At 37.8% G+C, this 16,717-nt stretch overlaps 1 protein-coding gene across 1 annotated transcript; it reads left to right on the forward strand.

Moving 5' to 3' along the window:
* The first annotated feature begins 14,644 nt into the window (after positions 1–14,644).
* On the forward strand, positions 14,645–15,472 carry LOC126755770 (uncharacterized). The gene has a single exon (XM_050468505.1). It carries the CDS (start codon positions 14,645–14,647, stop codon positions 15,470–15,472), a length of 828 nt encoding a protein of 275 aa, XP_050324462.1.
* Positions 15,473–16,717: the final 1,245 nt, after the last annotated feature.

Consider the following 16,717-nt stretch of genomic DNA (forward strand, 5'->3'; position numbering starts at 1 on the left):
TTAAAATTCAATTTTAATACGCTTTTATTAGCTTCACTTGTATATATGTATGTACGTATGTTTGATTGTAACTTTTTTAAGTGGTACTGAAACCTAGGATATTTGGGCGACACTGTAGGAAGGAGATAGTAAGTTTAAGCAGCTTACCAAAAAGATGCGCTTAAAAGTATGCAACATCTATATAAAACTAGTTTTGGTGACATTTGAATAGCATACTGAGTTGGGCGTCGACCGTTCATAAGGTGCAAGGTTGTACAGTCGATCATGCAGTAATTTATCTGCTCTCGACTGTTTCCTGCTGGACAAGCTTATGCAGCACTTAGTCGTTGTAGATCTTTGGACGGTATTCGAATTGAAGAACTAGACTGTTCAAAGTTGACAGGTAAAATCCCATGTAACAGTGAAGCTGTAGAAGAAATGATTCGATTAAGAAGTAATAATTCGTAAAGTCGTCAATAGAACTTGGTCGCAAATGATATAAGAATTACTCAATGAAACGTTACGAGTAGATATAAATGCTGCCTAATTATCGATTTATTTAACCAAAACTGCATGTCATTGTTCATATTTTAACAAATTTGCGGTTTCTCACATCAAACTAAAAAATTAAAAATAACTATAGTTTAAAAAAAACTAAAAAACACGCTTTTAAAACATATCAAACTAAAAAGTGATAAATAATTCTTTGTATAAACTAACAATAATAATAAAGGAAAAATTCGTGCATTATTGTGAGAAAAGCGTGAGGTGCTTTGTGACATACTTTTCATATATCGAGCATTCCACGCTATTTTCACAGTAATGCAGGATTTTTTCCTTTATTATTATTGTTAGTTTATACAAAGAATTATTTATCACTTTTTAGTTTTTATACTCGCAACAATGTTGCTAACGAGAGTATTATAGTTTTGTTCACATAACGGTTGTTTGTAAGTCCTAAAACTAAAAGAGTCAGATATAGGGTTATATATACCAAAGTGATCAGGGCGACGAGTAGAGTCGAAATCCGGATGTCTGTCTGTCCGTCCGTCTGTCCGTCCGTCCGTGCAAGCTGTAACTTGAGTAAAAATTGAGATATCATGATGAAACTTGGTACACGTATTCCTTGGCTCCATAAGAAGGTTAAGTTCGAAGATGGGCAAAATCGGCCCACTGCCACGCCCACAAAATGGCGGAAACCGAAAACCTATAAAGTGTCATAACTAAGCCATAAATAAAGATATTAAAGTGAAATTTGGCACAAAGGATCGCATTAGGGAGGCATATTTGGACGCAATTGTTTTGGAAAAGTGGGCGTGGCCCCGCCCCTACTAAGTTTTTTGTACATATCTCGGAAACTACTATAGCTATGTCAACCAAAGTCTACAGAGTCGTTTCCTTCAGGCATTTCCATATACAGTTCAAAAATGGAAGAAATCGGATAATAACCGCGCCCACCTCCCATACAAAGGTTATGTTCAAAATCACTAAAAGTGCGATAACCGACTAACAAAAAACGTCAGAAACACTAAATTTTACGGAAGAAGTGACAGAAGGAAGCTGCACCCAGGCTTTTTTTAAAAATTGAAAATGGGCGTGGCGCCGCCCACTTATGGACCAAGAACCATATCTCAGGAGCTACTAGACCGATTTCAATGAAATTCGGTATATAATATTTTCTTAACACCCTGATGACATGTACGAAATATGGGTGAAATCGGTTCTCAACCACGCCTTCTTCCAATATAAAGCTATTTTGAATTCCATCTGATGCCTTCTCTGTATAATACGAGTATAAACATTAGGAACCAATGATGATAGCGGAATAAAACTTTACAAAAATACGGTATTTGAAAAATATGTAAATGACGTATTATGAAATCTCGATTATCACTTTACCATGCGAGAGTATAAAATGTTCGGTGACACCCGAACTTAGCCCTTCCTTACTTGTTTTAAACTATATTTATTATTCTTAGCAAGCATAAGTAGTGGTTCTACAGGCCAAGGTTAGACATATGCATAAATATAATACATATACATATGTATATGTATATGTACATCTTTTGAATCTTCGTGCGCTGAACAGAAAGGTTCTTTTATGGTGTGTACTCCGCGTAAGGGTCATGTTTTGTGGTCTTTTGGCTTGGTGGTTTTGATCTAATAAGCTATATATAATAATTGTACCCAGAAAAGGCTTTATTATTTTTTTCACGAACCCAAGAGGGAAATGTCAGAAACGCTATAAAATATATGTATATACATAAATGATATGCGTGATGAGACGAGTTAAGGCTAATCTGATATATAATTTTTCTGCACATGTCTTTTTCTACAAAAGAAAATGAAAACGCCCTATTTCACAGATTCAATCAAGACCTAAACTTGGATTTAGGGGTTTATAAATCATTTTCAAGAAAGAGTTTAGAAAAACGTTGAATAACAAGTTAAAAATTTGCTTATTTTATGTTAGAATATTTTCTGTTTACTCCTTAAAAAGCTTTGACTACATTTTAAACTAAATTTGACAATACTCTAAAGTAGCATTACAACAAACAGTACATTTTTAATTCTCTTGTAATAAGCGAAATTTCCAAAGTGCCAATTAAAAACTAGTTTTTTTGCTAATTCTTCTTTACTCCTCTCCTTGCAGATATGTTTCCATAGTATTTGTTATAAATCAACAACAAGGATAATCATATTTTTAATATCAACGAGCGAAGATCCCAACAATGTCAGGTGAGTACGCAGAACTAAGTGAAAAATAAGAAGCAGAACAGAGTGAATAAGTGCAGTGAACACAAGAGAGACCACAAATTCACTTTGTTTTACGGCACTGGAGAGTAAATTATGCGAAAAATAGATGTGCCGTATGCAAATAGTGATTTGCAGGTACTTGTACGTATGTATAAACATATACAACACTACACATTGATTCAATATTCCCACTGATGCTATCCATAGACCATACTTACATACATATTTTTATGTGTTTGAGTGTTTCATTGACATTTGGCATTTCCATTTCAATTTTGGCCAAAATCTGCTGTTGCAAAATCAATTCATGTGCATATTTGCCTTTGAGTGTGAGATGATGGTTTCTGTTATGCGAAGCATTTGAAAATGAAAATTGGTACTGAAACATGTACACAAACTAATCACATACGCTCAATTGCATCGTGTGTGAGTGTATGAGATGTTTACTTTGCAAGTGACACTTTCACTAGCTTATCATTTTTCTTTGTATCCCACTTCTTACTTAGAAATAAACTCTTTTATTCCTAAAATTCCAATAGAACAAGCACTTGCTGAAATGAGCACATATAGAGTGTTTGTTTGTTAGTACATTTGTAGTGAAAAGAATAATACAGTTTCCTGCGGCATTGGGCAGTTTGTCCAGTGTCACTTGTCCACTCTAAATAGCAGCAGATAAAGTTGATTTCAAACATATTTATTGAATAAACAGAATACTTCGAGTGATTTGGTATACCAGGCCACTACAGGCCTGAATTCTTACCTGCCTATCTACTAGAAATCTAAAAATTGTAGATTTAAAAAAATACTAGACTAATCATCTTTTTCGCGCACATTACTCTGAGAGATATGTGAGTTGGGTGGAGACGCTGGCGAAGAGGCGCAATGAGCTTTTTCGCTTTCTCTTCCAAATTAGTTAAAGGCTGTTTTTTCAACCAATTATTTTAGTACAGGATTCCATCCGGATAACCACTAACATACATCCATAATAATTAGAGCGTAGTCGAAAAAATCTTTTCGTATTTTGCCAATAGATGTCGTTGCAGCCGTATATGGCTATATTTTGAAATTTTTGTATAAAAAGGGGAAGAATGCCACGAAAGCCATGAATGAAATTTGTAAAGTTTACGGAAGCGATGCTGTATTAGTTTGTATAGCACAACAGTGGTTCGCTCGCTTTCATTCTGGGAATTTCGAAATTTCGATTTACACTGATGGAATAATGTCTCTTGCAGAAAAATGGCAAAAAGTGATCAAACAAAATGGTACAAATTTGCTTTTTTATTAATTGTTCTTCTTCTTTATTGGCGTAGACACTGCTTACGCGATTATAGCCGAGTTAACAACAGCGCTCCAGTAGTTTCTTCTTTTCGCTACATGGCGCCAATTGAATATTCCAAGCAAAGCCATGTCTTTCTCCACTTGGTCCTTCCAACGGAGTGGACATCTTCCTCTTCCTCTGCTTCCCCCGGCGGGTACTGCGTCGTATACTTTCAGAGCTGGAGTGTTTTCGTCCATCCGGACAACATGACCTAGCCAGCGTAGACGCTGTCTTTAAATTCGCTGAATTATGTCAATGTCGTCGTATATCTCGTACAGCTCATCGTTCCATCGAATGCGATATTCGCCGTGGCGCAACGTCAACTCATCAGTTGTTGTCATCGTCCAAGCCTCTGCACCATATAGCAGGACGGGAATTATCAGCGACTTATAGAGTTTGACTTTTGTTCGCCGAGAGAGGACTTTACTTTTCAATTGCCTACTTAGTCCGAAGTAGCACCTGTTGGCAAGAGTTATCCTTCGTTGGATTTCCAGGCTGAGATTGTTGTTGATGTTAATACTGGTTCTTAAATATACGAAATTATCTACAACTTCAAAGTTATGACTGTCAACAGTGACGTGAGAGCCAAGTCGCGAATGCGACGACTGTTTGTTTGATGTCAGAAGATATTTCGTTTTGCCCTCGTTCACCGTCAGACCCATTTTCCTAACGTCCTAAAGCGACACTGATAAGGTCCAATCAGTTTGTTGACGGTGGGCCTTAATCTTTCACACAATACGAGCGATATAACCTTATATGCGATGTTGATGAGGCTTATCCCACGGTAGTTGGCGCAGATTCTGGGGTCTCCCTTTTTATGGATTGGGCATTGCACACTTGAATTCCAATCGTTGGGCATGCTTTCGTCCGATCATATTTTGTAAAGAAGCTGATTCTTGCTCTTTATCAGTTCTTCGCCGCCGTGTTTCGGCCGGCAATCCATCGGCCTCCGCCGCTTTGTTGTTCTTCAGGCTGGTAATTGCTATTCGAACTTCTTCATGGTTGGGCAATGGAACGTCTGCTCCATCGTTATCGATTGGGGGAACGGGTTCGCCTTCTCCTGGTGTTGTACTTTCACTGCCATTCAGCAGGCTGGAGAAGTGTTCCCTCCATAATTTAAGTATGTTTGGGCATCGGTGACTAGATCACCTTTGGGAGTTCTACAAGAAGATGATCCGGTCTTGAAACCTTCTTTAAGCCGCCGTTTTTTTTTCGTAGAATTTTCGAGCATTACCCCTGTCGGCCAGCTTATCAAACTCTTCACACTCACGCATTTCGGCCTCTTTCTTCTTCTGCCTGCAAATGCGTCTCTCGCTTCCCTCTTCAACTCTCGGTATCTATCTCATGCCGAACGTGCTGTGGTCGATCGCAACGTTGCGAGGTAGGCAGTCTGGTTTCTCTCCGGTGCGTCGTACCAGCTGATCTTTTGCAATTTCCGAAAACCAGTGGTTTCGGTTGCAGCTTTACGTAAGGAGTATGAAATGCCCTCTCACAGTTCCTTTATACCGAGTTGTTGACGAGAACAGGAGTGCAAGCCCAGTAGAAAATCGTTCGGCTGTCTGTTGTGATTGCAGATTCTCGAAGTCGAACCTTCCTTGTGTTTGGTGACGTCCGTTTTTTGCTGCACAGAGGTGGGTGCGAATCTTGGCTGCAACAAGATAGTGGTCCGAGTCAATGTTAGGACCTCGGAGCGTACGCACGTCTAGAACACTGGAGACGTGTCTTCCGTCTATCACAACATGATCGATCTGGTTGGTGGCTTTCGATCCGGAGAGAGCCAGGTAGCTAGATGTCTTTTCTTGTGCTGGAATCTAGTACCACAGATAACCATATTTCGGGCCGGAGTCTCTCTCCCACCACGAATCCGACACCAAACTTGCGCTCCTTTATATGGCCACTGTAGTAAATGTTCCAAGGACCTACTCGTCTCAGTCCTTGTCCCGTCCATCGCATTTCTTGGACAGCGGTGATGTCAGCCTTTATTTTCACGAGGACATCAACCATCTGGCCAGCGGCACCTTCCCAATTAAGGGACCGCACATTCCAGGTGCATGCCCTAATATCGTAGTCCTTATTTCGTTTGCCATGGTCGTCACCAAAAGGGGGTCACTCATCCGAGGCATAGTGCGTCTTTTCATTGAGGTGTTTTTTACGTGGCGGGTGCCAAACCCAGCGCACAACCTTATGTAGGGTATGTTTCGCCTTCTCACTTTAGTTCGCTTTCAAACGGATGTTCTTAGGCTACCCAGAGGATACTTGGTCAAAGACCGGAAGTCATATGTAAAAGAATCGTTTCTGGACACTCCCAAGTAAATGGCGATCAGAGAACTTTCCTCAATTGCGTGAACTTCTACACATGACCCCATCATCCTTATTAGGCTACTTTATGTTAATAAAAGAAAAGAAAAATACATTATAAAACACTTCATGTTTCATTTCACGTTGTTATTCGCAACATTGTGTCTGCAAGATATGGGTAATAATTTTTTAAGCAAAACAAATTAAGTTTTATATTTGACGAATCCACAATTATTTAATTATCTAAGCTTTTGTGTAGACAGCCAGAATTAATATATAATATCATCGTTATTATTAAAACCTACTTACTCATACTTATTTTTGTTATTGAAATGAGTTAAGGTATTCTGATCTCTAACAGACTAGGAAACAGTTATCTTTTAAACAAATGAAAAATAATATTTATTATATAATACAGCCTTTATTTGAAGTCCTACATTATTTAGATTGGGTGATCCAAAACTTATTCAGAACACATAGCAATTTGTTTAACTCAGAAGCAAAGTACTTCAACTGCTTATTTAATAAAATATAGATATATTTACTTGATAAACCATTGGATTATGGGTTAAACTACTACCAATTAAAGGGGTCGTCGACTGGGTAATAAATTTTAGGAGATACCGGGTTTTTAACAATACTTTCAGATTATTTTATTTTATCATTTTAGCTCTTCTTTATTTTGGAACCTTTAGTCTTAATATGTAATGGTCACGCACTCAAACTTCTCAGCTACTTTGACGTCTATCTGAGTGATCACTAAGCAAAAAATTATACAAATTAAATTTTAACCATTTCAAAGTCAAGAGCTTTACCGAAATCATTTCAAAAAGAGAGTTTGATTAGGCAGCCGAAAAGAATTTACCTTCCGTAGTGAAACACAAAGAGAAAAACTAGCAAACATTGGAAGATAACAAGGCGAAATGTCGCTGCCACCGAAATAAATTTTAAAGCATAAATATGATCAAAATTCTAAAAAGACATACAAATGCACTGATATACCTATCAAAAAACAAATCAGTATGGAGTGCTTCTTATGGAAAAAGAAAATACTTTTTTGATATCATTTTCCTTAGACTTTTCAGTGCTTTTATTGAAAAAAGGACATATTTTTGTGGTTTCTAATTTCTATTTTTTTTAATAGATTCTTCATATTTAAAGCGGGCTGACATTACTTACGCTTTTGCTTATTCATAAAAATATTTGAAAAAGAAAGAATTGAGAAATCTTCACCTTTTCTTCGTTATATGCATTCAAAAATAAAGCCAGAGTTGACCAAATGCCTGCTGCTCTTTCGGTCAAATGCAAAGCTAGCCTAATGCCACAAACACAGCTGCTGGAAAGCTATGCTGGTTTTCTTCCTTGGGCTATTTTCCTTTAAAGAAAATCCTTTTTTCAGTCTGTTTACTTGGTTCATTCGCTTTGTTTCGTTGGCACTAATTTTTTCTGCTGTTCATTTCTACGTCTGTTGTCTTCTCTTGTCATCGCAACCACATATCCGCATTTAAAAGGTGCGTTCCAAAGTAAACAGAACTTCTCGAATGTAGCCGCCCTGGTGGCGCCATCTATATGTCGACTGGTGCGTTAGAATCTGCTATATTTATCAATTGTCCAGTGAGAATTTCATAACATTTCATTTCAAAGATAGGAAGTGAAGTTTTTCGGTTTTAAGTGTCAGTATGTTTGTGTTTGTGCTTCAAACAAAAAGCCAAAATTAATTATACCCTGAACAGGGTATATTAAGTTTGTCGCGAAGTTTGTAACACCCAGAAGGAAGCGTCTGAAACCCTATAAAGTATATATATAAACGATCAGTATGTTGAGCTGAGTCGATTTAGCCATGTCCGTCTGTCTGTCTGTATGTCCGTCTGTCTTTCTGTTTATATACGAACTAGTCCTTCAGTTTTTAAGATATCGTTTTTAAATTTTGTAAACGTCATTTTCTCTTCAGGATGCTGCTCATTTGTCGGAACTGCCGATATCGGACCACTATAACATATAGCTGCCATACAAACTGAACAATCGGAATCAAGTTCTTGTATGAAAAACTTTTGCATTTGACGTGGTATGTTCACGAATTTTGACACGGATTACTGATTAAGGTAATAACATAATCTCCGAAAAAATTTTTCAGATTGGATTACTTTGGAATATAGCTTCCATACAAACTGGACACATAGTTACTAAAAGAAATACATCTGTGTAGGGTATATTAGCTTCGGTGCAGCCGAAGTTATAGATTTTTCTTGTTTTGTTTTAAAATTGGCAAAACTGTTACCGAAACGTTTCAATTGATGGAACAAGTTTATGGCGATGATGCCCTATCCCGTAGCAGAGTGCACGAGTGGTTTCAACGTTTTCAAAGTGGTCGTGAGGGCATAAATGACGATCAACATGTGGGCCAATCAAAATCCGTGATCACCGGAAATTCCATTGAAACTGTGCGTGAATTAATCAAAAATCAGCTGAAATCATAATTGAAATTCATGGAAATGGAATTGAACATCTCCAAAACATCGATTTATCGCATTTTGACCAAACATTTGGGCTTACGAAAGGTGTGTGTACGGTTTGTTCCGTAGAAATTGACTGACGACCAAAAATTGCTCAGAATTCAACATTCGAAGGACATCATTGTGCCCGATTATTTGACCAAAAATCACATTTTAACCATTAAGAATGAGCCGAAATCTTCTTTGTGTTTCATGGAAATGGAGTTAAATATCACCAAAGGCTCCATTCATCGCATTTTGATAGATAAATTGGGTCTACGGAAGGTGTGCTCCAAGTTTGTTCCGCACAAATTGACTGAAGAGCAAAAATTGCTACGAATCCAACATTGTAAGGATTTGATTAAGGAGTCCAGAAAGGACATAAACTACAAATATTCGATTGTGACTGGTGATGAAACGTGGTGCTTTCAAAATGATCCCGAAACCAAACGTCAAAGTGCCGAAGGGAAGCATCCAGACGAGCCATCACCGAAAAAAAGTCATCTTCAGAAGTCAAAAATAAGCCCCACCTGGCCAAACGATTAATGCTGTGTGTTATGAAGCGTCTTTTGTCACGCATTCGTTGTGCTCGACCACAATACCGTGAGGCAGGATCCTGGCGCCTGTTGCACGATAATGCGCTCGTATTAACCATTAATCACTCACCCTACTCACCTGATCTGGCACCCTGTGATTTTTACCTATTTGGAAAACTTCATTTTCCCATTCCGAAAAATAACCTTAAACACTCATTTGAAATGCTAATTGACCGGGCTAAACGCTGTTTCGAAGCACAAGGAAACTGCTTTGAATAAAAAAATCGAACTTTTGAAAAATATTAATTTTTTGTTGTTTTTTTAACAGGGCAAATATGGATAGACAATGGACTTATTTATACAATTTACTGCAAACACATAATATATTAATGGTTAGATGTTGCGGAAACTTACAACTTAAGACATTTCAGCTCTTGCACATTGACAAATCGAAGGAGGTCAGCGGTCCGGTATTGTTCATTACTCTTTTGCCTATTAGGTATTATCTACTGCTTATTTAATAAAACTATGTATATATAGAATACAGATTTATATAATATATATATCTATAATATACTGCCGATTATATATCATTTTTATATTCTGACCAGGGTATATTAAGTTTGCCAAGAGGGAAACATCGGAGACTCTATAAAATAAATGTAAATCTGAAAACCAGCATTCATTATTGGATAATATTCGACCGCATAGGCCACGTACAGCACGCATTGAAGAAGTCCTAAGTGACATATTGAGTGAGATATTTTAACGGTTTGTACTTTTTCTTGTGGGGATGTGCAAAGTCTCAAAACATCATGCGAGTCATTCGCTAGTTAGCAGTCGAAATACTCGAACGAGTCATCGATTAACATCAATTCAACGGATCTGATAAGTGGCCACGGCCATCATTTAAAGAGGTAATCGTAAAATATAAATGCCTAAGAATGTTCTTTCGAATGATAATAAACATTCCCCACTAAATTTGAAGTATCTGTGTTTTTTCTTTGAAAAAGTATTGAACCTCGAAATTAATAAAAAAAAAATTATTATAAAAAAAGAAATGCGTAGTTTGACTCTGGATTAGAATGGACTTGGTCTAAACCTCAAATCCCTAATATAATGAATTATGATCCACATTAACTAAATATAATAACTTTAGGTTTTTCAAACGAGCTTATACCATATATTTTTTGATGACATGAAGTTAAATAGAAATATGTTTAAGTTAATGGCATTAAGTATAAATCAAGAATATAGGAAATTTGAATAAAAATCGTTGAATTCTTTCGGAACATTTGCTTTCACATGAATTAATTCCCCCGGTTTTTATTCTTGCACAGTTCAAAAACTTGGAAGATAGGATAATAAAAAGAATTCATAAATAAAAAGTACAGTCAAAGCTCGTTTAAATAGACACACTATTAAGCGGACAACTCTATTAACTGGACAGAAAGGCTGGTAATACAAATTTTAAAACTATCTTAAATAACTAAATATATGTGTATGTTTGTATGTTTGCACACCACATGGAGTCCCTGCCAACCACGGCTACCCGCTTGTGACAAATATTCCAATACAACTACACATTTTTTCCCTATACACTAACACCAACGCACAATTTCGGGCTATTTTTTGTTTACCTAAATGCGATGAAAGAAAGTTTGTTTAATTTCTTGATTTATTTGAATGAGTGCGAAGGAGAAAACATAATTGTCAATAGTGCCGAAAGAAAATCCCAAAAAGGGTAATAAAAAAACGAATGAAAGGCGCATATCATTCGTGATCGTACCATCGTAAAGGAGGCTCGTAAAACAAAAAGGTAAGTAAGTGAATTTATGTGATTTTTTTAAAATAATTTGCAAATAATTACTTCATTTCTTTTTATAGCATTGTAAACCAGAATAAATTGGCAATAGCAGCTTCAGCAATATCATCAGAAGCAGCAAATATCAATTGTTAAGTAAGTATGTGAAAAAAGTGTGTGTAATTTGAAATTGGACTGCGCAGTCCAATATAATATGCAAAAATAAATACATACATATGTACATACATATGTATTCTATGCGTTTAAGGCGGCCTGCACAATCCAATATAATATGTGAAAACAAATGTTTGTTTTATATTTTAAACTAGCTGACCCCGCAGCCGTTGTCCTGCGTGAAATTATATGCTTTCAAATGAAAAAAAGTTGGAATTATATTGTGTCGAAAATAATTTATTTTCGATTTTTCTACATTTTTTAATGTAGTGCAGCTTAATATATGTACATACATAATTTTTTTGATTTCCGTTCCGGTGCGTAAATATACAAAGAAGATGGGTTTCCAACTCGTCAACACACCACATATATCTGGCCAATTTTCCCTGGAAATTGAATACGTTTGAAATGAAATGGCTTGTATCCCTTGTATTCGATAACTGCGTCATAATCAGTCGGGTTCCATTACACAGTTTCGGCGCATGAAGATTGTGAAACATAATAATGACAGATCCAACTTTGAGACGCAAATGATGCTGGGGCATACCAAGGCTCTCCAAAGAATTTGGAAATTCCACTGGATAATTTACGGTTTCGTCTTTCTTGTCAAGACGATCGATCGATTTATATGAGCGCAAACCTCCCGAAATTTGACTTTGAATCTTCCAGTTTAAGTCATTAACATCGGTATTTTTGGCAACTAAAATTGCACGTGCACTCAAGCAATTGCAGTTACGATAATTTTGCCAATGTGCGGATAAACATTCGTGATGAGTTCATTTTCCGTTGAAGTGAATTGACAAAAGGGATGTGAAATTGATATCAAACCACTGGAAGTATCAACCGAAATTTGCCCATTTCCAATTCTTAGCGAATACAATGTAAAATGTCATCGGCAATGTCATTTTTTCGTATCCCATAATTAACGCGAATTTGAAGGCTGATATTTGCATTGTCCTTCGACTATTGCATTGTCCTTCGTATGTTTCCAGTGATTAGCATGTTCCAGCAAACGCAACTGCTGGCATGCTTCTCAAAAAGTTGCACACACTGTACCATTCACAATACGCAATGACTTAAATGAAGTTGAACCGCGAGACGCACAACAGTCGGAAAACTTTCATGATTTGCAAAAGTAAACATCCTACAAAGCGCTTAATTGCGGTTCACATATCGACCCATTTGATACTGCTGATCTCATATTGTTCAAGGCCAATAACAGCTATGTTGCTTTCTTTCACCAATCTACAATATTCAACATTGACATGAGTTTTGAATGTGAATTAGACAAAAGTGGCGAATATGGTACGATCCATATGTTTTCAACTTCGATGTGTTGTTATCGTCGATATTCACGCCTCTACATGCTTAATGTTCTGCCATTGTCGTCTGGTGAGCGACGCCGTTACAGTGAATATCCATCATTCCCACTTCCGTTTCCGAAATAAAAGCACATGAGTAGTGTTTCGTGCATTTATTGTCAAACATACAAACCAAAGTGGGATTGTAAGGTTCCCAAAGTCCATGAACCATATTGGTTTTCACCACTTCGTATAATTCTGGATCTATCTCTGAATTTGGAATTTCCGATGAAATGATTTCATCAATTTGATCTGGTGTAATCACCATCTGCATCCAAAGAAGAATGTGTGCGTGGGGCAACACGCAACAGAATACATTCAGCATCTAACAGCACCATAGGTTGCTTCAAGATAAGGACCGTCAAACATCGCAGCTATTGTTTAAAAAGTCGTGCTGTGATATCGTTACGATCGCTAGCTGATTGACCGCGATCCATAATTCCGCACATATATCATCGCATTTTGGGAGTACTTCTTGCCTTTCCTTAGGCTGCCATACGTTGATGGCAAACAGAACGCCGACAAATATTAGCGCGACCTCTTCGTGGCTTCGTAACAAATTTCAATCAGTAATTGATCACTTCGTCTGAAACACACATAAAGTTTTCACTGAATACTTTTCAATAATGTTTCCTTTGGATAGCCGCAATAAAAAAGCAAGCGACCGCAATTGAACGATTCAAATAATTTACAAATCAAAATATTGAAAAACAAAACAAACAAAAATTGAAATAATGTGTATGAAAAATGTTACTTTTTGGAATTGTCCAATTTTCCGACTTCTCCTCATGAAAAGTATAAGGTATTTGTTTCTAAACCTTTACCGATCCACAACAAACAACCTTTAAAAATTTCATCGATCGTTCTCTTAGTGTTACTAACAAACAAACATTCATTTTTATATATGTACATACATATGTATGTATGTATGTAACGTTTGTATGGAGAAAAGAAAAAGGCTGTTTTTAGGGGTTTTCCGGAAATTATTCGAATTTTTCTCGCCGTAAAAACCATCTTTGAACTTCAACGAACATTTAAGAAAAATAATTGGCCAAATTGGTCCAGGCGTTATTGAGTTATGAGCTTACATACATTTTGGCGATTCATTTTTATTTTTATTGTAGATGATCAAATAATATTTATCTTTTCTTTCAGAGTAAATTCTATTTGTATTTAATATATTTTATTCTTTCAGATAATATTAATCTTTTTTTCAGTTATTATTATCATTTTATACAATTAATCTTTCTTCAATGTAATTATTATTTATTTTCAGGAATAAAAAAATGCAACCCTGCGTCACCTGTTTAAAATGCAACCCTGAATCAGCTATTTAAAAAGAAAAAATGCAACCCTGCATCAGCCGTCGATTGGGGATATTAGAGCAGGACAGATATACTTTTTTTATATGACACTGCTGAATGAGCGCAACAAAGATGTATGATCACATGTATGTATACGTACGTGAGTGGCTAAAATTGTCGCTCGGCCTATGGCAAAGTACACTTGATTACCCTATATATTACCCACATTCTTACCCACTGACTATCTGGTTTTTTACCAGCTCATGGTTGGCAGGGGTTGTTTTTAACTATAGAATTTAATACATGTGTGTATGTGTGTGCTGTCATACAGGATCTTTTATCTCATCATTGTTTATGCTGTGGCAACCCCAAAGTAATGTGGCAAGCCCAAAAGGAACTCCGCAAAAAGCATAGATATGGCAACCCAAAAACTGGATAAGCTGTCAGCTTGACGAACCGCCATCTTTCCTTCTTCTTGACGCATCATCCCGACTGCTAGCACGCTTCATCATTTTCGCTCTCCATTTTCAATCATCAACTTTGTATCAGTATTTTATATTTTAATAAATATAAAATTATTGTGGACATCCCACATATTGGTGACCCCGACGTGATCGAAACATGACGGAAGAAGAAGCGGTAAACCAGGTAATACAAAATTTGCAGCATCGGGGCCAACTGGTAGAGGACATCCAAACCTGCAACGTGGAAGTGGCCAAAGTTTTCATCAGGATCCCACCATTCTGGCACGCAAAGCCAGAACTGTGGATGGCGCAGGTCGAGTCACAATTCATCGCTGCAGGTATAACGAGCGACAAAACAAAGTACTACACCGTCGTGACCGCGATCGAAAGCAACGTGCTAGCTCAAATAAGCGACATAATTCTTAATCCACCGAACAGTGAACTGTACACCACGCTAAAAAATCAAATAATAACACAATTCGCGGGCTCGGAGCAAAAACGTGTAAAAAAGCTACTGCAGGAACAAGAGCTCGGTGATATGCGTCCATCACAGCTCTTGCGCGAAATGCGAAGTCTGTCCGGCAGAGAGATAAACGATAAAATACTAAAGTCCATTTGGATGAGTCGGTTACCTTCCCACATGCGACTAATAATTTCCATTAGCAACGAACCGCTCGACAAAGTTGCCCTGCTCGCGGACAAAATATGTGAGGTTAGCGACACCCTACACGTACACGTGGTCGAAACTCCAAACACAGCAATAGCCAATCAATCCAGCATCGAGCAGCAGCTAGCCGAAATCACGAAAGAGATAGCCTCAATAAAGGCGAACATAAATCGTCGGCCTAGAAGTCGCAGCAGAAGCCGTCCTCCGTCACGCTCCGGTATGCAAAACAACAATTCGAATGGTTTGTGCTGGTACCATCACAAATTTGGTAACGATGCAAGAAAATGTCGTAGCCCTTGCGCAAAAAAATTAAACTGACTAGTCTGTCGTCAATGGCGGTCGACGACAGGTTCAACGACAAAAACCGCCGCTTAAACGTTCGAGATAAAAAATCCACAATAAACTTTCTCATCGACACGGGAGCTGAAGTCAGCGTAATTCCACCGACGCAACAACAACGTAGACAAAAACAACTACCTCTACGCAGCAAACAAGTCCGCCATAAAAACTTACGGCGAAAAAACTATGTTCCTCAATCTGGGTCTACGCCGCCAATATTCCTGGAATTTCATCATTGCCGACGTGTGCCAGAGCTGATTTTCTATCGCATTTCAACTTAGCAGTCAACCTACGACAACGCAAACTCATCGACGACGTCACAAACACCAGCAAATTGGGTTCAATATCAACAAATAAAAAGGTAGTTTCCAATTTATCTTACACCAAAGATTATCAGCCGTTCCACGATTTATTGAGGGAATTCGAAGACATCACGATGGATAAGTCTTCAGTCAAAAAACCACAACACTTTGTCACGCACCATATCGTCACCAAAGGACCACCAGTCTTCTCTAAACCGAGACGTTTATCTCCCGAGAAGTTAGAAGCCGCAAAAGCCGAGATACAACTCTTGCTGAACGCAGGCATCTGTCGTCCATCGCGCAGCCCATGGGTAAGCCCGCTGCACATAACAAAGAAGAAAAACGGCGAGTGGAGGCCTTTTGGGGATTTCAGGCGACTAAACGTCGTCATCGAGCCTGACAGGTACCCCCTGCCACACCTGCACGATTTCACTCATTCCCTGCATGGTTGCAAAATTTTTTCCACACTTGATCTGCGTCGGGCCTACCACCAGATTCCTGTGGAGCCGAACGACATACCAAAGACTGCAATTACAACGCCATTCGGCATGTTTGAATTTCCGTTCATGTGCTTTGGTTTGAGAAATGCCAGTCAAAGGTTTCAAAGATTCATGGATCACATCTTCCGTGAATACGACTTCGCCTGGCCATACCTCGATGATATTTTGATATCATCGAAGGATATGAATCAACATCGTCATCATCTACAATTAGTTTTTAAAAAGCTACGCGAGTACGGCCTTGTTATCAACCGTTCGAAATGCATACTAAGTCAGCCGCAAGTTAAATTTTTAGGTTTCAAAATAAACAGCAGTGGAATTTCACCCCCAGAAGAACGAGTACGGGCAATTCAAAATTTCAACCTACCTTCGAGAGTATGCGATTTGCGACGCTTTCTCATTATGGTAAACTTTTTTCGCAG

Source organism: Bactrocera neohumeralis, chromosome 4 (genome assembly GCF_024586455.1).
Source record: "Bactrocera neohumeralis isolate Rockhampton chromosome 4, APGP_CSIRO_Bneo_wtdbg2-racon-allhic-juicebox.fasta_v2, whole genome shotgun sequence".
In the NCBI taxonomy this organism is placed as follows: Eukaryota; Metazoa; Arthropoda; class Insecta; order Diptera; family Tephritidae; genus Bactrocera; species Bactrocera neohumeralis.